Here is a 26,588-nt window from a genome sequence, read left to right on the forward strand (position 1 = left end):
ATCAAGTGGAGTGCCCCAAGGGTCGGTCCTGGGGCCGGTTTTGTTCAATATCTTCATAAATGATCTGGAGGATGGTGTGGATTGCACTCTCAGCAAATTTGCGGATGATACTAAACTGGGAGGAGTGGTAGATACGCTGGAGGGGAGGGATAGGATACAGAAGGACCTAGACAAATTGGAGGATTGGGCCAAAAGAAATCTGATGAGGTTCAATAAGGATAAGTGCAGGGTCCTGCACTTAGGACGGAAGAATCCAATGCACCGCTACAGACTAGGGACCGAATGGCTAGGCAGCAGTTCTGCGGAAAAGGACCTAGGGGTGACAGTGGACGAGAAGCTGGATATGAGTCAGCAGTGTGCCCTTGTTGCCAAGAAGGCCAATGGCATTTTGGGATGTATAAGTAGGGGCATAGCGAGCAGATTGAGGGACGTGATCGTTCCCCTCTATTCGACATTGGTGAGGCCTCATCTGGAGTACTGTGTCCAGTTTTGGGCCCCACACTACAAGAAGGATGTGGATAAATTGGAGAAAGTCCAGCGAAGGGCAACAAAAATGATTAGGGGTCTAGAACACATGAGTTATGAGGAGAGGCTGAGGGAGCTGGGATTGTTTAGCCTGCAGAAGAGAAGAATGAGGGGGGATTTGATAGCGCTTTCAACTACCTGAAAGGGGGTTCCAAAGAGGATGGCTCTAGACTGTTCTCAATGGTAGCAGATGACAGAACGAGGAGTAATGGTCTCAAGTTGCAGTGGGGGAGGTTTAGATTGGATATTAGGAAAAACTTTTTCACTAAGAGGGTGGTGAAACACTGGAATGCGTTACCTAGGGAGGTGGTAGAATCTCCTTCCTTAGAGGTTTTTAAGGTCAGGCTTGACAAAGCCCTGGCTGGGATGATTTAACTGGGAATTGGTCCTGCTTCGAGCAGGGGGTTGGACTAGATGACCTTCAGGGGTCCCTTCCAACCCTGATATTCTATGATTCTATGAATTGTTCTCAGCTTACGGACCCTGGCATCGCTGGGACCCTTGCTTGGCTTAGCTCAGAATCTGGAGATTTGTGGAGATCTTTGTGTCTTCCAACACCAGCTGATACTCCTCCCATGAAACTGCCACAAGGACATAACAGTTCTCCTCAAGTTAGGGAGGAGTGTCAAGGCCATCTCCAGTCAGAAATCACTGGGGATTCAATTCCCTGAAAACTTTTTTTCCCCCTCCAACTTTAAGAGAATAATATCCATAGTCCCTTCTCAAGTTGTTAAGTGGGTATTAAGAATCACATGACAAGGAGCCTGGTCTTCCCCTGTTTCCAGCAGAAGGATTTGGATCGGTTCAGGGGGAAGCCTATAGGTGGGCTTGTTGATGGACAGGTAGAAGTACGGTTTGGGGTGAAGGTCATGGTTTCTGTAGTTGACTATACCTGCATGTATTGCAAAAATAAAAGGTGCCTTTAGTCTTTGTTATGCAGGAGGTCAGAGTAGATGATCACAGTGGTCCCTTCTGGCCGTAAAATCGATGTCCTTCTGTATTTCATTTCAACAAGGGGCACATTTTAGGGAAGAAGGAGGAAATATTTTGGTGGCAGGTTAATCTTTTAAAAATGGTAGTTGTTTGATGGGATTTGGAATATTAAAATAAGCCCTAAGGAAGAAGTTTAGAAGGCCAAGGGCAGTGAGGCAATCAGAAATTTATGAAATTGCTCTGTAATTTAGCAAATGGACATCACCTCACTTCAGTGTGATGGCAGACCAGTGTGTATGTATGTGTGTACATATATGTATATGTTGCCCTTAAGCTAACAAAGCACCATGTGCCATAGGTGTGAAGAGAAAATCAAACACCTGTTCCAACTCCCATTAAAGTGAATGGAATGATTTCCATTGACTCCAGCATGCTCTAAAGCAGAATATAATCTTCAAGTTACAAGAAATACAGTTAAATAATTTAATATTTGTTATAACTCTAGTCTATTTTAGTTTTATTGTCTTCTAATTGTTTTTTATTTACAGTAAAAGGGAAACATGTGGCATTTGGAGGTGATGGAGAGGAGGGAGATACTGATGGTTCTTCAGGTATTCTTAGTGAGGATGCTGAGGACAATGAGAAAGAAGATGAGTTTAGAAAGGTACTTCATTATAAAAAGAGAAAATGTATGAATTTCATAACAAAAGTTTTTAGAACTGAACAGAAAATGCCTAATTTTTAGTAACTGAGTAACTGAAGCCACCACACAACTTCTGAATGTAGTTCATAAGGTTAAAAATGTCTTATCTTTCAAAGAATGTATTATATGCTGCAGCATGGCTTTCATTAATCAGTTTTTCAGTAAGTAAGGGAGCCAGAGATGTACTGGTTGGGCAACAGCACAAGATGTTGTGCTATAATAAGAGGCCATAACAGACAGGCTTCCTCTAGTGCAGGCAAACACACATTCTCCTCTTCCTCACAGTACAACCAACTACCCATCCTCCTCTTCATTTCCCCACTGCCTCCTTCATTTCAGAAAGTCCACCCCTATATTTTTCTGGCAGACAGTGCAGAAAGGCACCCACCTTCTTTTTCATCTCCCACTGTGAAGGGAGTTGAAGCTTAAGTGCTAACTTAAATGCTAATGATAGTTCCAGGAGTTACAGCTGCTGGGTGCAGGTGAGTGGTAATGTGTTGTGGTGAATGGTGACTGGGTTGTGTACAGGTGCATGGCGCTCATGGGTCCTGTGGATTGAATGATATTTTTCTATGAACTTCTTTAGTCCAGTACTGTTAGACTTTCCTGCCTTTGTTCCTTTCTTCAGAGATCGACACAAGATTCTTGTGATTTTTATCCCCAAAATGAATGCTGGCTCCTCTTGATGGCATCTTACTTACTGCAATCATATTGGGTATGTCTACACTGCGCATTAAGCCCAGGTCTTTGACATGTGGATTTGGTGTTTCCAAGCTTGCATATGAGCATCCAGACTACTTTGTAGACTGTGTTTTCAGGTGCTGGACACAGGTCTAAGAGCTGTGCTAATGTGTCCATACTGTGCTATGGAGACCTTCTGACTCAGGTCTGCTGCTTGACCTGTGTCCAGACTGCAAAGTGACAGTGCTTGGATTTGAATCACAGCAAGACTGAGTTTCTGACTCCCCGCTGCCCTGCAGAGTCCTAGTACCTGGGTTGTGAGTGCTTGCTGACCAGAGTCAGAATGATTTGTGTGTGAATGGAAGGGGGGCTTAGGCTCAAAACTGAGTCAGAGCCCGGGCTTAGTGTGCTGGTTAGACATACCCCATTTAGAGCCTGTTCTTATCAAGGCAAACTGAGTTTTCTCAGGGATTTATCTGTGTGCCCTCTTCCAAGCAGGGTGGGTGGGATCTTTCTGTGGGGGTGTAGCAGGGGAGGACTATTTCTCTCCTTCTAGCTCTGGCCTAGCAGCAGTTCTGGAAGGGAGAGGCTATTTTGGAAGGCTTTCAGGAGACCAAGGGAATTCCTAATATTAATGCTTTCTGTAGCTCAGCATCTCCCACTTTTGTGGTACATATGGGCTATTCTTCTTTGACGGTTCACACTTATTCCACTCAAATAAGTGCATGCCCCAGAGCTGGAGAGTTTTCTATAGTAATATGCGTCAGTGTGGTGCATGCACTGTGTACTTCCTGGTGGTCCTTTCCAAGGCTATTTAAGCACAGCACTGCTTTGACCCCTCTCAGTTCTTTCTCACTTCAAGTGGCCTGAGTCACTCCCCATGCGGTTTACCTCATGGTTACTATGCAGTGAGAAATTCTCTTTCTAAATCTGCTACTGTCATAAATATAAAGGGAAGGCTAACCACCTTTAAATCCCTCCTGGCCAGAGGAAAAAACCCTTTCACCTGTAAAGGGTTAAGAAGCTAGGATAACCTCACTGGCACCTGACCAAAATGACCAATGAGGAGACAAGATACTTTCAAAAGCTGGGAAGAGGGAGAACATCAAAGGGTCTGTGTCTGTCTGGGTTAGGCTTTTGCCAGGGACAGAACAGGAATGGAGTCTTAGAATTTAGTAAGTAATCTAGCTTGATATGCGTTAGATTATGATTTCTTTAAATGGCTGAGAAAATAAGTTGTGCTGAATAGAATGAATATTCCTGTCTGTGTGTCTTTTTGTAACCTAAGGTTTTGCCTAGAGGGATTCTCTGTTTTGAATCTAATTACCCTGTAAGGTATTTACCATCCTGATCTTACAGAGGTGATCCTTTTCTTTTTACTGTTTCTTCTATTAAAATGTTTCTTTTCAAGAACTGAATGCTTTTTTTCATTGTTCTAAGATCCAAGGGCTTGCAAATTGGTGAGGATATTTACCAAACCTTCCCCAAGAAGTAGGGTGCAAGGGTTGGGAGGATTTTTTTGGGGAAAGACGTTTCCAAACAACGCTTTCTCAGGAACCCAGAGAAACGTTTGGTGGTGGCAGTGGAAAACCAAGGGCAAAGGGTAAAATAATTTGTACCTTGGGGAAGTTTTAACCTAAGCTGGTAAAAGTAAGCTTAGGAGGTTTTCATGCAGGTCCCCACATTTGTACCCTAGAGTTCAAAGTGGGGAAGGAACCTTGACAGCTAGTATTGTTAGTTTTTCTAGTTTAGTAATAGTTTATAGTAGTGCATGTAGTTAGTGATAGTTTGGTAACTTTTGTTTTTTAGAAGAAGATAGTGCCTGGTGGCATTCCATCACTGTCTTCAAACATTGCCCATTGTGTGGGGTGGCTATCCCAAACAGTGATCCAGACATGCTCTGTCTCTTATGCCTTGGTGAGGGGCATATCAGAGAGAAGTGCGGTATTTGTTGCTCCTTTAAATGAAGAACACAAATCTCTAGAAACGTGTGCCTCAAACAGCACCTCAAGGAGCAGGTAGTATGATCTTCTTTGGCACTGAGGCATATGGCAGGTCATTCAGCCTCACAACTGGCTTCTGAATGGTAACAAGTCTCAGACAGGCCTCTGACTCAGACTCCTCTCCACAGAAGAGAAGGGATCAATCCTCCTCTACAGGTCCTCCATGAAAGAGCTCCCATAAACTAGACAGGAGCGATGCGAAATCCAAGAGACTTTCATTCTACCTAAAAGAGAGATTATTGAACACTGCTAAAATTCCTCTGGTGCATAGGGCAGAACCCGGCCTTCATCCCATGTCTCCTTGGTTCCAAGGTGGAACCATACCAGTACTATACCATCGACTCCGACACTGTTACAGGGATGGCAGTTGAGTCCAGTACCGATAGACATGACTCCAGCACTGGTCCTTTTGGTGCCACCGCCCCCACAGCACTTTCAAGTGACAACTGGCCTGCTTGGCCTATCCCAAATTTTCCAATGGCACAAGAATATAACTTAAGATCTGCCTTCAGCCATTCTGGTTCCATCCAGTTCTGCAACCTCTACACACAGTCCACCAATGGTACCAGTACTAGTTTCTACACAGAGAGACAATAAAAATGCTTCCTCGGCACCAACTTCGGTACCACGGTTTACCAGATTGGTACTGTCTCTGACTTTGACTTCTGTGTAAAGTCTACTTCTCATGAGGCTTCAACTTAGAATAATTAATTATCAAGCACTTGCAAAATATGACTTCCTGCTGTGGGACAGACTCCCACCCCAATGGACATGTTCCCTAAGGAATATCAAGAGCAAGTAAGATCAACTATGACTGAGGGTCAACTCAACAGCAGAACAACACTCCGGACAGTGATCGATGTCTCAGATATGGTGACAAGGACCACAGCTATGGCTGTGACAATGAGGCAGTCATCCTGGTTCCAGATTTCTGGCATCCCTTGTGAAGTCCAAGTGACTATAAAGGACTTAGCATTTCAGTGGAATGATCTTCTCAACAATATAATTAATTAAGAATTATGTTATCTGAAAAATTCCTGCATGACCCTTTGTTTACTGGATTTCCATGTTCCAGCTCAGAATCACAAGCAATAGCAACAACAGTGGCCTCAGTTCTCATTCAGATACAGGCCTCAACAGTTTCAAGAACATCTTTCAGAGCCACTGAGGAAGAGACAATGATTCCACTAAAGGCACTCGTTGTTCTGCCCCTCGGCAGCCCCACAACAAGGGCAAGTGCCCAGAAACAGTACTGATGTGATTCTCGAGAGCACAGCTGGAGCATCTATGGATATGTCTCCTTCTACTCAGTTTGGCAACTGCTTGTTTTATTTCAAGTAATCTTAGGTTGAGATTACCTTTGGCCAGTGGGTCTTCAAGATTTGTGAACAAGCGGTATCCCATCAAGTTTCAGACTGAGGCCATGTCCTTCTTTCCTCCCTGTCCCAATCTCTCTTCAGGGACACTTTTGCAACAAGAAGTCAACTCCTTACTACAGCTGGGTGCAATAGAGGTGGTACCTCAAGAATTCAGCTGGAAAGACTTTTACTTCCAGATTCTTAACCCCAAAGAAGAAAGGGGGATTTAGACGCATCCGAGACCTTTGATGTCTTAATCTCTTTATTCATAGTTTCAAATTCAGGATGGTTGCCTTAGCCTCTGTTATCCCCTCCTTGGATCCTTTGGACTGGTTCAGGGCTCTCATCTTGCAAGATGCCTGTTTTCACAGCTCAATAATTCTGGCACACAGAACATTTCTAGAGTTTATGGTAGAGATATCTGAGTACAAATACAAAGTCCTACCCTTTAGCCTGTCCACCATTCCAAGGGTGCTTACCAAAGTTCTCCATGATTGAAGCCCAGCTAAGAAGGCAAGGAATCCAGATTATTTTACCTACACAACTGGCTGATATGGGGCACATCCCTGCAGTAGTTCACTGGCTCCATTCAAAAGGCTCTCAGAACCTCTTTGTTACCCTAGGTCTTGAGGTCAACAAGGACTAGTGGACACAACTGGATCAGGTATGCACAGATGTTCTGTTCTTCTCATCCCTTCCATCGAAGACCCTAATCATGAATGCCTACACCAACTTCAGGTTCAGTGGAAATGGCTGATGCCCAAGACTTCCCTTCTCATCAGTATGCTTGAACTCAGAGCTCTTTGGCTGCCCCTCCTATGGAGACTTACCAAAGCAGTGCCTACAGACAATAAGATGGCCGTGCATTACATGAATAGGCAAGGAGGAGCCTGGTTTTGCCCCGCAGTGTAAAGAAACCTTTCTTCTGTGAACTTGAAGTATTCGGCCTCATATCACCCTGACAGCTTTCCATCTTCTGGGTCTTCAGAACACTATGATAGATTGGCTCAGCAGAGACCTCTCAGAAAACCCTGAATGATCCCTCAAATTTTGTTGTCCAAAGTTCGTTCCACAGAAGGGAATACCAGGCGATAGTTCTATACATGACATGCCACAACAACAGATGCCAGAGGTTTTGCTCCAGAGGAGGTAAGTGCCCAGGATCCCTCACAGATGCCTTCCTCTTCCCTTGGACTGCAGACCTCATGTATATTTTTCTAACAATATCCATGATCTCCAAAGTCTTGTGGAAGCTTGGATAAGACTCAGACTGTCAATCTGATAGCCTCATCTTGGGCCAGGCAGCTCTAGTACTCAGACTTGATGAGGCTTTTGATTTAGAAGCCCATCACTTAACTGGCCTTGCTTGACTTACTGTTTCAGGTCTACTGTCAGGTCCTCCATTCAGACCCAGACTCTATATGTTACAGCCTGGGTCCTGACTGACTGACCTCTGCTGAAAGGAATTGCTCAATGGCAATCCTAAACTTCTTGCTTCAGAGTTGGAAGCCTTCCATAAGACAAATTTACTAATTCAAATAAGACCTTTCTCTGTGTAGTCTGAACAGCAGCACCTACACTTCTGCAAACAATGGTCCCAAATATATTGAACTGTTTACTCCTCACTGAAACAGTCGGGAATGTCTCTTAGATTGATTAAGGGTCATCTCCCTGCTGGAGGGACACACATTGTTCTCTCAGTCTACTGTACTGAGATTTCTTAAGGGACTGACTTATGCCTTTCCACCAGTCAGAGAACCCCTTGCTCCCTGGGATCTCAGTGTAGTGCCAACTTGCTTAATGGTTCCTCCCTTCAAGCCAATGGCTCCCTTCTGATACTATCACCTTTCCATGAAGACATCTTTCCTGTTGGCCATAGCATGGGCCAGGAGAAAAGGGGAAATTCAGGCCCTCCTGGCAGAATCCTCCATACAGTCTTTCACAAGGATAAGATCACCCTGAGGTCTCATCCTAAATTCCTGCCTAAGGTGTCTCAGACTTTCACATTAATCAATCTATTAATCTACCAGCCTTTTTTTCCCCACAGATCTCATTCTTACACGACCAGAGTAAAACTTCATACACTAGATGTGTTTAGAACATTGTCCTTTTCCATGGCCAAGATTAGGTTAGTTAGACCTCACCAAGACTATTTGTTGTATTTGCAAAATGGAAGGGGGACAACCAAGTTTTTCACAGAGACTATCCAAATTGGTTTTGGACTTTATACATTCTTGCTATGGATTAGTGAAGCAAGATTTACCTGGTCACATAAGGTCTTATTCAACCTGTGTTCAGGCAGCCTCTGCCAGTCTTTGACCAATGTTCCCTTGACTGAGGTTTGTAGAGCGGTAATTTAGAAATCAGTCCATACTTAGACCATTCACTATGCCTTGGTACAGGCCTCTAGATCAGACGCAAGCTTTGGTAGAGTGGTCCTTCAATTGATATTTCAGTAGGACCCCTCTTAGACATGTCCAAGAGCGGTGTACTGCTTGCTAGTCACCAAAAATAGTGCGGATAATCACTCTAGAAGAAAGTACAATTATTTATATCACAGTAACTCTGGTTCTTTGAGTTCTTATTCTTATTCTATTCTTATTCTTATTCTATTCTATTCTATTATTTATTCTATTTATATCTATTCTATTCTATTCTTATTCTATTCTTATTCTATTCTATTCTATTATTTATATCACAGTAACTCTGGTTCTTTGAGTTCTAATTCTTATTCTAACTGATAGGCAGTTGAGACCACCCTGCCCTTTATATCCTCAGCTGGTCACAAGGGCTGCCAGAGTGCAGGAATGGCCCAAAGTACACTGCTATCTCAAAATAATCGAATCTCACACACGTTGGGTGCATCTACATCAAGAGTGGAATCTTATTTTTATTTTGTTTTAAGTGGTTTTGTCTTCATGGACTTTAAAGTAACTTTTTTTTATCAGATGATTCTGGTGATTCATTTTATCAGATGATTTTTTTATCCAGATGATTCTGGACTTCAAGCTCTTTGACTTATAGACCAATTCCCAAATAGAAAAATTACTGTAAATCCCTTGTTTTTGAGAAGGAACTGGAGGTGTTGAAACTAATAACTGATAATAAGTTTATTCAAACTTACTTTAAATCTTGCTGATGGATGAATGCTGAGTGACTGGTTGTTGCTAGATTTCTTTTTCAGTTAGCTATTTTTGTAGGACTTTTATGACGAACATTCTGCAATCTTGTGACCCAATGTCATCTCAGGTCTTTCATTCAGATAAAACAATGCCAGTTTTCTCAAAAGTGGTCTCATGAATCTGTATTTTTGATATTTTTAGGTGTTCACAGACATCAGTCTCTATGGTATTCAAAATACCAAATATTTTTAAATTGCTGATTTAATCAGGACTTTTCCAAATCTAAAGATGACCTAATTTGAATCAGATTAGACCAGCTTGCATGGCTCCAAGATAGCCTTGCACCAGATTAGTTCAAATATCTTGGAGGGAGGTGCTGCAAGGTGGCATAAGCAAAGTTTGCAAGTCATAAGAATCAAGGATTAGGCTGAGAAGTCCAGCCTTTTCGGTCAGTAAGTCACATGAGAGGAGACTGATGTTCCAGAATCTCCGAGATCTTGAGGAGAGGAAGTCACAACATCAACACACAGGCTATGCCAGCCTTTGACCAATCTTCCTGCAGCTGAAGAAAGTCTGCTAGTGAGAAGCACTGTGCCAGCAGAACATTACTGTCTGGCTTCTTGACTGCAGTTCTAGCTCTTCCTCTATGAGAGACCAGAAGACTGAGAGAACAGAAGAGGTTGCAACCCCCTATTATCTTAAGTATCTTAATTTTCCTTTTTCTATTTTTATTAGTTAAGAAACAGCCCAGCCATTTTATATTCTTTAATTTTAGGATGTGAAAGTGTAGTATGTACATGCACAGGCCCGCCGACAGCAATTCTGGTCCCCAGGGCGGAACAGTCAGTGGCCACTCTTCCAGCAAGGCCAGGGCTTCCACATGCCACTTGGCTGCCTTCGCTACTGCTGATACCACTCACTGATCGGGAGGTGTGGGGAGGGAACAGGAGGCTCTGATCGGCCGGGCTGCAGAAGGGTGGGAGGCACTGGGAGCAGGGTGGGGGAGCTGATGCAGGGGCTGCTGATGTATTACTGTGGCTCTTTGGCAGTGTACATTGTTAAATCCTGGCTCCTTATCAGGCTCAGGTTGGCCACCCCGCATTAAACCATTTGCTTTCAGTATTAAACTCTTGACCTGTTTAAACCAAAGATCTGATAGACTTTAGTGTAAAAATCTTTAGTTGGGATTTATAACCAAATATTCAACCACCTTTTTAGAATCCTCTTTAGAATTTATAAGCATTGATTTTGATATTCATTTCATTTAATTAATTTGATGGTTAAATTCCAATCCAATACTGAATCTAATTTATTGATTTGATTTTGATTTAATTGTTGTAATGTTCCATTTTTAGTTTAATATTACTATTAACAGCTTAGCTTTGATTGTTTTGTTGATTTTTCTTTTGTTTAAATTTTTAAATAAAATGATATTGAACCACATTTCTTTCAATAAGCAGTGTTGGTCCAGAACTTTTGAGGATCTTGTTGGGTGTTGGCTAGTTAAACTAAAATCCTGACCATAATTCCCCATAATTAGTCATTGATTCTCAGCTGGTGTAAGGGGGGACCGAAATGTCCCATTTCTGGCTGAGGTAACATTTCTTGTGGTATAGGCATTGCAGACGAAATTAAAAATGCAGGTACAATTATTTCAGATCATTAAAATGAGAATTTTTTAAAAAAAATATTACTTCATTGAGTGACTTAGAATAATTTTCTCTCCTTTATTTTACCTTCTCCAATTTACTTCTTTTACATTTCTTTTAACCTTTGGATTATATGAATAAAGGATCTAAATATTTTTATTTGTTGCAGGAATGTAAAGAGATAGTTGCATATTTCAGTCATCAGTTATTAGACAGTCTGTTGAAAGCCACCCGGCTATCTTTGGATACTCTTAAAAAAAGAATGTTTGTTTCAAAGTAAGTTGCAAGTGAAGTAGTACTTCAGTAAAACAGCTTAGAGAGTAATACTGAGGTAGTATTATGAAAATCCATTTGGTTTCTTTATCTTTGTTACCAAGAATTTATACGAAAGACTAAGGGGAAAATGCATTTATGTTCATTGATTGTAATTCTTTTTTTCTAGTACCAACAGATGCTACACATCCTTTTTTCATGAACCAAAGCCTTCTGCCTTTTAATATACCTTCCTGTTTTCAATAGACAAAATAAAGGGTTTTGGCAGTGTAACATGTTTCAAATTCATTATTTTTTGTTCATTTTTTCTAGTGGCACTCCCAATACACTAGGTGGTTTCCGGAAATTGGAGAAAGAATTAACCTTGCTTTACATAGCTCACATTCTAACAATGGATAAACCGATTAACAAAGGCTTTTTCCTTCAATCCTTCAACCAAGATTTTCCTTCAATCCTAAAGAAGGTCATCCTGGTGACAGTTTTGATAGCAGATGTATCTGTGAATGCCATGTGCTTTGACTTTAGAATAGTGAACTCAAACTCTGAAGCCAAGTGCTAGATCTGATTTCATCCACAGATAGCGAACAAACACTCTAAGCAAATATTTTGTGCTTCCAAGTTCAAAGAATCCCTACTTTTCTGAGAAAAGATGGTGAAACAATTGTAGCTTACAATGCCCCAACCCAAAAAGTTGCTTCCTCTCTCAGCCAACAAACCAAAAAGAGAATAAAAGTTTTCCTCTACGCAGAGTCACTCCTTTTGCTCATACTCAGGGCAAAGGAGAAAGGAGAACACTTGCAGTGTGTTCTTGGATTGCAGATGCAATCCTTGGAGTAAAGTCTAGGATTCCAAGACTAGAGTTATCTCAGATGCCCCCTAGACATGGCATCAACTATCCACAGAGATTTGGGCCAGTTCTGTAATCAGAGCAGACACTTTGGGGAAACTGTCCTTGCTTAGGAGATTGGTCCTTCCCCACTTCATGCAGCAAAATGTGGGAAATATCCCTTTGGAAGGACTGGAGTTGTTCAGTGAAAAGACACAGCACTCTAGAAATTAAAGGATTCCTGATCAATCTTGGTCTGTCTACCAATCTTCCTATGGAAGACCCTTTTCCATTTTCAACGTAAGGGACAACAGTAATAGTAGGCTATGGTTTGGTACACAGTTTCCTCAATGAGACAGTCGTTTACTAGAAGATAAAGGTCTAGACATTAGAAAAAAAAAGTCTTTATATGGTTCAATTTCTGAATCTTCCTCCAAGATGCAAATCTAAGGACACTCTTGAATTTTCTAAACTTCTGGATTTTAATTTCCCTTCCATTTCTTCTTGAGGAATCATGATTTTTTTCATGATGGCATGGAGTTGAACCTCAGACAAATGGATTTTGGAAATTCTCTGACGAGGCTGTGTAATCCAACTCCTACACATAACATCTGGCCACTGCCTACCTTCAGAGATCTTCCCATTGTAGATATATATAAAGCAGCTACTCTTCACATTTTTACAAAGCATTGTTGCTTGGGTTTGGCTTCAAGTTTCAGGTTTCCCATACCCAAGATTTATTTCCAAGGTAGGGAAGTCCAAATTCTCGCTATAGCCCTACCACCACTGCCAAGAAAATAAAAATTTTCAGGATGCGCTTTTTCTTATTTGACCAATTTCCTTTCAATATATTTTTTTCTTTCTAATTACTGTCTCCTTCTACAGACTTTAATGTATCTAGTTTCTTGTGTTGGACGTTTAAGAGGTGTTCTATCATTGTGCTTATTGCAGCTTTATCAATTTCGGGGGGGGGGAAGGAATGGGGGACATGATTCATACTTTTGTCTGCAAAGTGAAATCCTGGCCCCATTGCAGTCAATAGGAGTTTTGGCTTTCACTTCAGTGGAGCCAGAATTTCAGCACAGATATCCTGCACAGTTGGAATCTTGAGAGAAGGAAATTACTTAGTAGTTTTTCTGGTTCACTAAATATATCATTTTGCAGAATTCTCACTCACCTAGCCACTGCATTTTAGGATTTGTAAACTGTCTGTTTTAACATGTCCTGATTCTTGCAACTTGTTTTCACTTTTTTTTGTCTTTGGGGGTATGTTTTAATCATGTGTTGATCATTTTGTAATGGTTTATCATCCTGGAAATTTCACTTTCCACCCTATTGAAGGACCTGATTGAAATGCTTGGTGAGCAGATTTCATTATTTTTGGAGAGCCTTCTGTCACACTTAAACAAGTACTGACTGGAAGGCTCTGAGGGCAGTGTCTAGGTCCAGGGTGACATGTGGCTATCTTTGGTGGGGATGGTGGTGCTCTTGGCTGCTACCACTACCCTTAGACATTAAAAACTTTTAGAACTAGGGGCATTCTGTCTGTCCTGTGTTACAGATCCTGGGGTGAGAATTCTCCAAAGTGATTTCAGAGATGCCAAATTTCAAGGGAAGTAATTTCCTTTTATAGTAACTCAAATGATGATGGCATGATAATTAAAAAGTTTTATGGTGAAGTATATATAATGTATTTCAATTTTATTTTCGGCACCAGCACCTTTGGACGAACAGCTTTTTTTGCTCAGGCAAGCAAATCTGAAGAGGTTGTTTCTTTCCTAAAAGCTGAAGTGCATCTTGCTATTCCTAATGTGGTAAGCACTATGTGATATTATATTTAGCAAAGTAAGAAGATGTTATCTAAGAATTACATTTCCATATCCCCACTTGTGAGATGTGTGATACCTGTGCTGACCTTGAAACCATCTAAAAGAACAGTGACTGCTGGGGCAAGGCAGGTGTCCCTTTGGTAAAATGTGTTCACACCCCGACATCCTCAGTTCCCTCTTACAGTGGCTAGCTGCAGGCATCAGGACCATTTATAGAGTGTTGTAGTATTTGTCAGCAACTATATTTCCTATTTGTTCATTTCTGTTCTTTTTGATTATTGTAGTTGGCTGTTAATTTCTCCCTTATTTTTAGTTTTTGAAATGTTAGATTGGTTCTTTTTTATATTGACTCTTTGGCTGTTTTATGACTTTAGCCCTTGGTGTGGTTATGTGATTGTGTTGATAGTTTTTGTTGTTGTGGTGTTTTTGTCATGGCCACCATCTTTAAAGGCACATCACCTCACTTGTATTACGAACAATGGAAAATGGTGATCATTTGGAAAAAGAGAAATTCTTTGTAGGTTTCTCTGAAGTTTTTATGCACCAGCCTGTGCTGACAGATAAACTTTGTTATGAAAATTAATGCCAAAAATTGCCATTAATATTAAATACTTATTTTCAAAAGTAATCCATTTCACCAGATCTATTTAACAGGGAAGGTAGATGGGAGTTGCAAACTAGGGTGTCTGCATGTGGGTTTTTTTAGAGATTCATGAGGAAGGTGGAGACTGGAGTATGAATATATAGGGAAGTTTAAGGAGGTGCAACAGGTAGGGGAAATTTGGAGTAAAGGAGGGAAGGGGTATACTCTCTAGCTGCTTTGCAGTGATCTGGCTAAAGAAAGTGGCTTTAAATCCTGCATAACTGGACAAATATGTTCAGGCTGTTTTATGCTACTCTAGAGTGGCATAAAGCAGCTGGAGCATACTGGTGAATCTAGCCATGAAAATTATATATTTAAAACGTGATTTGAGATTGATACTACTTATCTTAAAATCTCTAGAAATGTCACATGGTAGTATTCTTTGAATTTCTTATGTAGTGTTAATATATGAAAACTGTAATTAAAACCAAAAATTTACATTTTCTGACAAAACTGTGTTGAGATGGAGTTAAATACATTACAGGGATGTTGTAATTATCCCCAAACCAAATGTTGTTCTTTGAGATTTTTTTTTTTTTTTTTTTGCACATGGATCTTACTTCAAGGTGCATGTGTGCTCCATGAACATGAGATTGTGGTTTTTTTGATCAGCGGCGTCCACTGGAGTTGCACCTGCACCCTACATATTGTCCCTCACTTCTTTTTTTTTTATCACCCATGGCAGCTGAGACGGAACTTAGGATATGTCCACCTGCTTCCCCACAATCCTTTATTATAGATTCAGTGTTTTGTGTAGTAGTTAGGTCTTTATTACTAGTTATGCTTATTGTTTTACTTTTATATAGCCAAAACCCACACATTTTTATTAGGTTTTAGTTAGGGCCAGGACCTTCTCAACACCAAGACCTTTCAGCCTCATGGCAGAAGCTAAGTACCCATGTTTTAAATCTTGACCACCTTCTTCAAGTGCTTGGCTATATATATTTCACTGTTGGTGTGCATGCGCCCAATGCACCTGAGTTCAGATTCTTTTGGCCAGCAGTGTCCGTTGATTCCAAGATTCTGACTTGTGTCTGTCTATACAGCTGGCTCACAGGAAGTACATGTGATTCCTAGTAGGAAAGACTTACTACCAGTGCAGGTTCACTAAGGGCCTTGCAGTGGTGGCAACACATTTAAGAAGGCGCAGCACACAAATTTACCCATGTCTCAATGACTGGTTGATCAGAGAGAAATCACCTAATCAAGTAGCACAGTTCAAACATTCTTCAGTCTGTTCTCACTGGGGTTCAGAATAAACAAGGCCCCCATTCACTATAACCCTTATCATAGAATACATAGGGATGCTGCTGGATTCAAATTCAGCAAAAGTGTATTTCCCATGGTAAAGATTCCAGACTATAGTGGACTTCATTACCCAATTACAGGCTCACCAAAACATCAATAAGGATGTGCCTCAGGCTTCTGGGACACATGGTCTTCTGAACATACATGACACAGTTTGCTAGACTTCACCTATGTTCCATACAGGGGTAGTTAAAAATCAGTGTATTTTCCCAGAATCACATGGACATGCATGTGACCTTTGCAAATGAAGTTATCTTCTTATTAGACTGGTAGAAAGACCCACATCAAGTGGAAAAGGGGTTCACTTCTCCTGGCTTCTGTCTACCAAGAATCTAGTGACAGATGCCTCCATTCAAGGATGGGAAGCTCACTCAGATTACCGATAAATATAAGACCACTGGTAGTTTTAGCATATTATTTCAATAGAACTACCAGTTTTAGGAAGTCATTTTGGTTATTTGTTTCTTACACTATGACCTTTATGATTCTTAGTATTTCTGCCCAGACTTTTTCCAGGAGTGTTAAACAATGTATCATTTAATGCTATGAGTGAGCAGTAGTCCCTGTGGCACTATTGTAAGGTTTCATTGTACTAGGGCAGTGACAGTGTCTTTTGCTTGCCTTAAACATGTTCCTATTGAAGAAATCTGTAAATCTGCTCCTTGGAAGTCAGTCCATATCTTTAATAAATATTATGCTTTGGATTTGCCTTCAAGAGCAGATTTAGATTTGATGATGCTTCAAACTTTATTTAATTAGGACTCTTTCTACATCCTGAGTTTTCAGCACTGCTTGCCATACTACTCACAAGTGGGAATATGTGGAGCCACTCAAAGAAGAAATGAAGGTTACTTACTTGTAACTAATATTCTTCTAGATGACTCTGCATATTCACCCTTCCCTCCCACCTTCCCCTCTTTCTTAGAGTTATATAATGGTTTCTCTATGTTGGCAGTGGAATGAACTGAGGCAGAAAACATTGCAGAGCCCCTATATAGACTCACCCTCAGAACGTTAAGGTACACTGAGGAGAGAGACAGGAGGGGGCATATGTGTGCTCTAATGGGTGCTGCTTGCAGACGGTTCTACCATTACCCTGCAGTGGACAGCACATAACCCGTAAGTGTGAATGTGCAGAGTAATTGTGAAGAACTCCAGGTATTAGTAAATGAAGGTTATTTACTGCAATTTAAGTAACCTCTTTATGAATCCAACAAATTTAATAAATATTAAATTTAAAAGAAATGCAAACATACCCAGATATGGAAATGCACATTTAGGGCACCCAGACTACCTTAACTCTGCCTCATAGTGACACTATGGTGGGGAGGGGAGGAGGAGGAGAAAAATCTGCGTCTTTAAAAATAAATTTAATCTAATCTGTGACCAAAAACATGAATATGCCTAAATCATAATCATATGATTATTGCATTGTGACACTACAGGACATTTTCAGAAATGGTCTTTGTCAAGGTTCCTTCCCCACTCTGAACTCTAGGGTACAGATGTGGGGACCCGCATGAAAGATCCCCTAAGCTTATTCTTACCAGCTTAGGTTAAAAACTTCCCCAAGGTACAAACTTTGCCTTGTCCTTGAACAATATGCTGCCACCACCAAGTGATTTAAACAAAGAACAGGGAAAGAGACTACTTAGAGAAGTCTTCCCCAAAATATCCCCCCACGCCCTACACCTCCTCTCCTGGGGAAGGCTTGATAATGATATCCTCACCAATTGGTACAGGTGAACACAGACCCAAACAGTTGGATCTTAAGAACAATGAAAAATCAATCAGGTTCTTAAAAGAAGAATTTTATTTAAAGAAAAGATAAAAGAATCACTTCTGTAAAATCAGGATGGTAAATACTTTACAGGGTAATCAGATTCAAAACATAGAGAATCCCTCTAGGCAAAACCTTAAATTACAAAAAGACACAAAAACAGGAATACACATTCCCTCCAACACAGCGAATTTTACAAGTCAAAAAACAAAAGAAAATCTAACGCATTTTCTAGCTAGATTACTTACTGACTTTACAGGAGTTGGAAGGCTTGCATCCTTGATCTGTTCCCGGCAAAGATATCACTCAGACAGACCAAAACTTTTTTCCCCCTTCAGATTTGAAAGTATCTTGTTTCCTCATTGGTCATTTTGGGTCAGGTGCCAGCGAGGTTACCTTAGCTTCTTAACCCTTTACAGGTGAAAGGATTTTGCCTCTGGCCAGGAGGGATTTTATAGCACTATATACAGAAAGGTGGTTACCCTTCCCTTTATATTTATAGGTTTCAGAGTAGCAGCCGTGTTAGTCTGTATTCGCAAAAAGAAAAGGTACACCTTTTCTTTATATTTAAGGCATTCTTGGTCCTGGTAATGGTGCTGAGGAAGTTGAGGTCAGCTTTGCAAATCCAGAAGTGAAGGTTTTTGAACCTGTATCTGTCTTTGTCAGCTCCTTCAAGGATTCCAGTCAGGAACCTTGGATAATTCAGCTTCTCTCATGGCTTCTCCTGAATTAGAAGGATCTGAAGCCTAGCCTGTCAATCCTTGCAATCCATAGGTGTTAAGGTCTGACAGATCTCACACTGGTTGGGGGGATGAGCTTCCTCAGACAGAATAGTTAGCTGGAGACGGCACCCAACTTCAGAAATATTCCTGGGCAGGAGGTGCAATCCTTTAATTTTGGGGGGAAGGGTCAGCACAAGCAATGGCATTGAGTAGTTGGACACAAGAAAGGTAATATTCTGTGGCTGGCAATGGGGCAATGTCACACATATCCATCCCTGAGTAAAACAGAGCTCTGGACAATTGTGATTCAGAGGGGTGCTTCTGAGTCACAATTATTTTGAACTCCTACTGGGGTGGCACAGCTATGCAGCACCCTTAGCAAGGACTATAACGAAAGGCTCAATGTAGCCCTTGGAAAATTAGGTTATGGTGCATTTATTTAAACAACATTTTTTATATTTTGTGCAGGTAATGGTTCCTAGTTTAGATGATATACAGCAAGCCATCAATCGCATGATCCAATTAACACTGGAAGTAAGTCGTGGAGTCGCACACTGGGGACAGCAACACTTACAAAAATCTAGTATATTACTGAACAGAAATGTACCTCTTGTCTCCTCATCACCCAGTGTGGTAGCAGGGAAAACAGCCAAAAAAGAAGAAAGTAAGGTTTTTTGCTTACTTTAACTTTTTTCTTCTAATAAAATGTCTTTGCTTCTGAATATTTCATGATTATTCTCATTTGGTTTGAAAGGGACCTAGTGTGTATTCTTTTGGATTATCTTAGCTATTTTTACTTTAATTTAGTCAGTTGTATTTAACAGAAGTGCGTATTTCATACTCATGAAAGTAGTAGTAAACTACATAATAATCAGATAAACTACTGCATTATGTAAATATTGTCACAGTATAGGTTTCCCCTTTAACTTCAAGTAACATAAACTCGTTAGTGGTACCTTTATGTACTGCTCCTACTTTCTTACTACTGAAGAATGTAGTACATCATGTTATTGGATAAAATAAAGAGTTATGCAAATTTCATTCACTGGGTCGTTAACATGGGAAAGAGAGGCAGTGCTGTTGTTAGGATTCAGGATTCACTAACATTACAATTGAAAGATTTCATTATTATCTGTATTCCTAAAGTGGACATATGCAGAATTGTTCTATTACCAGTGTCAAGGTTCCTCCCCCACTCTGAACTCTAGGGTACAGATGTGGTGACCTGCATGAAAAACCTCCTAAGCTTATCTTTACCAGCTTAGGTCAAAACTTCCCCAAGGTACAAAATATTCCACCCGTTGTCCTTGGACTGGCCGCTACCACCACCAAACTAATACTGGTTACTGGGGAAGAGCTGTTTGGACGCGTCCTTCCCCCCAAAATACTTCCCAAAACCTTGCACCCCATTTCCTGGACAAGGTTTGGTAAAAAGCCTCACCAATTTGCCTAGGTGACTACAGATCCAGACCCTTGGATCTTAAGAACAATGAACAATCCTCCCAACACTTGCACCCCCCCTTTCCTGGGAAATGTTGGATAAAAAGCCTCACCAATTTGCATAGGTGACCACAGACCCAAACCCTTGGATCTGAGAACAATGAAAAAGCATTCAGTTTTTTACAAGAAGACTTTTAATAAAAAATAGAAGTAAATAGAAATAAAGAAATCCCCCCTGTAAAATCAGGATGGTAGATGTCTTACAGGGTAATTAGATTCAAAAACATAGAGAACCCCTCTAGGCAAAACCTTAAGTTACAAAAAAGATACACAGACAGAAATAGTTATTCTATTCAGCACAATTCTTTTCTCAGCCATTTAAAGAAATCATAATCTAACACATACCTAGCTAGATTACTTACTAAAAGTTCTAAGACTCCATTCCTGTTCTGTCCCTGGCCAAGACGACTACAGACAGACACAGACCCTTTGTTTCTCTCCCTCCTCCCAGCTTTTGAAAGTATCTTGTCTCCTCATTGGTCATTTTGGTCAGGTGCCAGCGAGGTTACCTTTAGCTTCTTAACCCTTTACAGGTGAGAGGAGCTTTCCCCTGGCCAGGAGGGATTTCAAAGGGGTTTACCCTTCCCTTTATATTTATGACAACCAGCATTATTAAGAGAGAGGAAGGATGCTAGAGTGGTTAGGGCACTGGGTAGGATTTATGAGACCGGGGTTCAGTAACCTGCTCCACCACAAGCTTTCTGTCTGTGCTTCAATTCTGCATCTGTAAATTCAGGACAGCAGTACTTCTGTAACTCACAGGAGTGTAGTAAGGATAAATACATTAAAGATTGTAGGATGCTTGGATGCTGAGGTGATGGTGGCCATATAAGTAACTAAGATAGGTGACTAGATTGTCATTTAAATCACGAGGAGCATATGTTGCACAGAATTTTTAGAGTTCAATTAATATGCTATGATATGAGAGAATGTAGAGATGCATAGAGCATTACTGGCAGGGCTGGCCTTAGGGCAGGGCAATGTGGGCACCCACCCAGGGCTCTGTAGTCAGGGGGCACCGTGGTGCATAGGCCAGGGGCTTGGGCTTCCCCTTGCTGCCTGTGGGGTGCAGCCTGGCATCGCAGGAGCGTTGCGTACACTTCCCTGCTCTTGAGCGAAGGTCACCTGCTCACTGCTCCATGTGGTTTCCCAGCCTGGCTCCAAGTCGTGCCTCCACACTCTGTGACTGCGAGCCAGGCTCTTCCCCGCGTCCTTCCCCCAGATTGTCCCAGTCCAATGGAAGGTGAGTGGGGTGTCTCGGCCAGCCAATGGGAGCTGGAAGTTGCCAGCCTCTTCCAGGTTGAGATGGAAAGGGAAGAGACTGGGAATTAAAACTGCAGGGCAGAGAGATCAGTAAGTCTTAGGGGGTCCTGATTCCGTGTCCCAGGTTCCAGCCCCCCACAGCTCCCAGGGGACCCCCTCTCTATGCCCCCATCTACAAGCCCTTCCATCTCCTGAGGGCCCCTTCCCTGTGCTCCCAGCTCCTAGCCCCCCCCAGCTCCCAGGGGACACCTCCATGTGCCCCCAGCTCCCAGCCCCCCCCCAGCTTCCAGGGGCCTTCCCTGTGCCTCGATGGTCCCAGCCCTCCCAGCTCCCAGGGCTCTCCCCCGTGCCCCAAGAGCCCGAGGTACCCCTCCCTGTGCCCCTAGCTCCCAGCACCCCTCCATGCCCACACATCTCCCAGGAGGCACCTTCTTCTGCCCCACCAATCCCCGCCTCCCAGTTCTCAGCCCCTCCTCACCCCATTCTCCCCAGTTTTCAGGGGGTCCCTCACATCTTCAAGGTTCCCCTCCTGAATGCCACACTCTGACCTCACAGTTCCCCATGCTCCCCAGCTGTCATGGACTCCCCCTTTTTCTTACTCATCCCAAAGGGAGGTATTAGTGCAGGTGGTTGGGGATATTTCAGGAGCCAACCTTCCGCCATCACCATCCACCCTAGCTACCGTCAGTGGACTGGAGCATTTTAACCTCTCCCTCCCACAATAAGCCACCTTCCCTGGGGCTGAGGAGGGGCACTTCAATATTGTGGATGCTCAGTATTGGGGTGGGGAGAGATCTGCCCTTCTGGAGCCCCCATGTCACCACAACATTGTGATTCCATCTGTGCAGCTCCAGTTCCCTCCACCCTTTCTGGGACTCTCAGGTCACCATGCTACTCTGCCAACACCAGCCTTCTGGTGCCCTTTTGTGACTGCGCCTCCCCTTGGGCTGCCAACCCTCTGGGGCTCTGGCAGAGGAGCTGGATGCTGTGTTGAGTGGGAGAGTTTGGGAAGTGCAGGAGAGATACGACTCTGCCCCAGAGCCCACTCACTCTGTGAGAATGCGGAAGACTGCCTACTATATTGTCTTGGCTGTCTTGCTCAATGACCAAATGAGGGAATTCCTATAACACTTGCTGGGGGAGTCAAAATGACTTCTGTGGGGTTTCCTATGATGCCCATCACCATGGCATCCAGATGTGAATCACTGCAAGGCAAGACCGGCCCTAAGTGTGGGCAATGTGGGCAGGGGCGGTGCTGTGGTTAAGAGGCAAGAAGCAGGGTGGGCCTGAAGTGTGAGGTCATAGAAGGGAGTTTGGGGTAGTGAGGGGTGGGGGGAGAGGCAGTGGGGGCAGGGGCGATGGGGATGGGGTAGGGAGCCTGGGAAGGCAGCTGGGGCCAGAGGCGGCAAAATACAAGTTTGCCCAGGGTGCTATTTTCCCTAAGGCCAGCCCTGATTACTTTCTGAAAATATTTTTGACTCTTTTAAAGAAAATGTGAGAAAATAGCATAAAAATAATTGTCAACAAAAATACTGGGAATCACACTTTTAAAAATGTGTTGAATTGTATGTAAATTAGGGCTGCAGATTAATCGGAGTTAATCCATGTGATTAACACAAAACAAATTAACTAGATTAAAAAATAGTTGTGATTAATCACATTTTTAATTGTACACTTAAATAATAATAAAATGCCAATTTAAATTTATTATAAATATTTTTGGACTTTTTTGACATTTTCAAATATATTGATTTCAATTATAATACAGAATACAAAAGTGTATAGTGCTCACTTTATCTTATTGTTTTTGATTACAAATATTTGTACTGTAGTGTAATCTCTTTTTTTATCATGAAATATCTTACAAATGTAGAATTATTATTTTTTACATAATTGCACTCAAATACAAAACAATGTAAAACGTTAGAGCCTACATGTCCATTCAGTCCTCCCCTTTATTTAGCCAATTGCTAAGACAAACAAGTTTGTTTACATCTATGGGAGATAATGCTGCCCGCTTCTTAATTATAATGTCACCTGAAAGTGAGAACATGCATTCGCATGGCACTGTTGTAGCGGGCGTTGCAAGGTATTTATGTGCCAGACATGCTAAACATTCATATGCCCCTTCATGCTTCGACTTGCAGGCTCTAAATTTTACATTGTTTTGTTTTTTGACTAAGGTTATGTAAAAAAGCCCTACATTTGTAAATTGCACTTTCATGATAAAGAGATTGCACTACAGTACTTGTATGAAGTGAATTGAAAAATACTGTTCTTTTCTTTATCTTTTTTATAGTGCAAATATTTATAATAAAAATAACATAAAGTGAGCACTGTACACGTATTCTGAAATCAATATATTTGAAAAGGTAGAAAAACATCCAAAATATTTATAATAAATTTAAATTGGTATTCTATTATTGTTTCAGTGCAATTAAAACTGCAATTAATCACTACTATTTTTTTAATCTCACAATTAATTGTAATTCTTTTTTAAAATCATTTGACATCCCTAATGGACTTATATGTACTAACCTCTCACATGTAGAAATTGAAGTTAAAATGTTTCTCTTGGGCGACAAGTGACATTTACGGATCCTTAAACTGCATATTTTGACTCAATTGGATGTCTGCTTAGAAAAGAGTCTTTCATGGAATAACAAGGGTGTAACATATAAGAGATAAAATACCTCATACTGTTTGAGAGAACTTGTATGGTTAAATATTTGAAATGTATGGTTTTAACAAACCTAATAAATATCACTTTACATAAAGTAACATCAAAACTGTGCTAGGTGTCCACTCTACAAGAAGAATGAAGACAGAGTCCCTGAAAATTTAAAATGCAAATGGGCAATATATAGATAGAGGAGAGGGGAATGGGATGCAACAACCCAAACAGTAATGAAGTACAGGTTACAGGTTTTGACACTTCCACAATTTTTGGTTTAACTCTTTTGTCTTCTGTTTTGTTAAAAGTATATTGGGAGATGATTCTAGTTTTATGTTTTTGGAAATCTGAAGGGGGATTTTAATGGTTTGTTAACTTTTATGTAAATTGTTTATTTTACAGAAGTACTCGATGACAGCATTCCTGTAAGAAAGCTAAGAAATTTTTATCCAGGTGTTGCAGAACACAAAGATATTTCTAAATTAGTTGTGCTCCTCTCCTCGTCTGTAAATTCTGTAAGAAAAGCAGCTAGTGAAGCACTGCAAGACTTTCAGAAATATAAGGTTCTGTGGACAGAAGACAGAGATGCTAAAGTTCAGGTAAATTTATTGATGAGCATTTCTAGAGGAGTATCATCTATAACAGGGGTACACAAAGGTCTTCGAGGGGGCATGTCAACTCATTGAGATTTTTGCCTAGTTTTACAACAGGCTCTAGAGCCATGCAGTGGGACAGGGATCCCACAGGTACCACCGGACCCACTGCCATAATACCAGGAGCAGGATAAAAATTCAACAAACAAGGCGGGAGCGGGTTGAAGTGGGTATTATGGGGTGGAAAGGAAGCAGGATTAAAATAATAGTGCTCCCTTGCCACAAACAACTTGAACGCCCCAGCCAGCAACCATTGCTTTCTGGTTGCCCAGTTCTGAAGGCAGTGCCGCTGTCCGCAGCAGCGCAGAAATAAGGGGGGCAATACCATACCACTGCTATCCGGCCGCCGAATGACAAGGCTCACAAGTGAAAAACAGGCTTAATATCACACTGAAATGTAAGTAAAATATTTGTATTCCAGTTGGTTTATTTTATAATTATATGGCAAAAATGAGAAAGTAAACAATTTTTCAGTAATAATGTTTTTTGACACTTTTGTAATTTTATGTCTGATTTTGTAAGCAAGTAGTTTTTAAGTGAGGTGAAACTTGGGGTACACAAGACAAATCAGACTCCTGAAAGGGATATAGTAGTCTGGAAAGGTTGAGAACCACTTCTCTATAAGTCTCTTCATCTTCTAAAATAAGAAGACAACTGAAGAAGATTGGAGGAAAAGGATGTGGAAATAAATTGAATAACAGCTGAAAGAAATCACTATGACCTTCAGCAACAGGAGTAAACTATATATACTGTATTTTTCCTAAGCAGGAGCACCCCACAAGTGAGGTGAATTAGGGTATATTTACACTGTGATTAAACCCACCCACGACTGGCTTGTGTCAGCTGACTCAGGCTCACAAGGTTTGGGCTGCAGAGTTGTAAAATTGCGGAATAGACGTTCAGGCTCAGGCTGGAGCCTAGGCTCTGGGACCCTCCCCCTTTGCAGGGTCCCAAAGCTTGGGTTCCAGCCATAGGCGGCAACTTCCCCTCTTCCCTGTGAGTGCTCGATTCCCCTCCCTACCTCCAGGCCCCGCCCCCACTCCACCTCCGGCAATTTGGCCATCCTGATGGCAATGGGGCAGGTTCATGCTGTGGAACGCCTATTCTGGGCCTGTGAAACAAGCACAGACTGGTGGGACCACATAGTGTTGCAGGTCTGGGATGATTCCCAGTGGCTGCAAAACTTTCGCATGCATAAGGGCACTTTCATGGAACTTTGTGACTTGCTTTCCCCTGCTCTGAAGCACAATAATACCAAGATGAGAGCAGCCCTCACAGTTCACAAGTGAGTGGCGATAGCCCTCTGGAAGCTTGCAATGCCAGACAGCTACCAGTCAGACGGGAATCAATTTGGACTGGGCAAATCTATTGTGGGGGCTGCTGTGATCCAAGTAGCCAACACAATCACTGAGCTGCTGCTAGCAAGAGTAGTGACTGTGGGAAATGTGCAGGTCACAGTGGATGGCTTTGCTGCTACAGGATTCCCTAACTGTGGTGGGGTGATAGATGGAATGCATATCCCTATCTTGGGACCGGACCACCAAGGCAGCCAGTACATAAACTGAAAGGGGTACTTTTCAATAGTGCTGCAAGCACTGGTGGATCACAAGGGATGTTTCACCAACATCAACGTGGGATGGCCGGGAAAGGTACATGACGCTCGCATCTTCAGGAACTCTGGTCTGTTTCAAAAGCTGCAGGAAGGGACTTTATTCCCAGACCAGAAAATAACTGTTGGGGATGTTGAAATGCCTATAATCATCCTTGGGGACCCAGCCGACCCCTTGCTCCCATGGCTTATGAAGCCATACACGGAGCCTGGACAGTAGTCAGGAGCTGTTCAACTATAGGCTGAGCAAGTGCAGAACGGTGGTTGAATATGCATTTGGATGTTTAAAGGCACGCTGGTGCAGTTTACTGACTCAGGTAGACCTCAGCGAAGCCAATATTCCCATTGTTATTACTGCTTGCTGTGCGCTCCACAATACCTGTGAGAGTAAGGGGGAGACATTTATGGCGGGGTGGGAAGTTGAAGCAAATCGCCTGGCTGCTGACTACACGCAGCCAGACACCAGGACAGTTAGAAGAGCACAGCAGGGCACGCTGTGCATCAGAGAAGCTTTGAAAATCAGTTTCATGGCTG

General features: G+C 41.9%; 1 protein-coding gene across 1 annotated transcript in view; it reads left to right on the top strand.

Moving 5' to 3' along the window:
• The window catches only part of DNAH8 (dynein axonemal heavy chain 8), a 589,186-nt gene that overhangs the window by 185,737 nt on the left and 376,861 nt on the right, over window positions 1–26,588 (top strand). Inside the window, exons 23-27 of the mRNA XM_084624647.1 lie at window positions 2,007–2,122; window positions 11,144–11,250; window positions 13,791–13,887; window positions 18,824–19,019; window positions 24,195–24,391. Of these exons, the coding sequence (XP_084480773.1) occupies window positions 2,007–2,122; window positions 11,144–11,250; window positions 13,791–13,887; window positions 18,824–19,019; window positions 24,195–24,391 (713 nt within the window). The remainder of the gene's footprint in view (window positions 1–2,006; window positions 2,123–11,143; window positions 11,251–13,790; window positions 13,888–18,823; window positions 19,020–24,194; window positions 24,392–26,588) is intronic.

This window comes from Lepidochelys olivacea (genome assembly GCF_965140295.1).
Source record: "Lepidochelys olivacea isolate rLepOli2 genome assembly, chromosome: 3".
NCBI lineage: Eukaryota > Metazoa > Chordata > Testudines > Cheloniidae > Lepidochelys > Lepidochelys olivacea.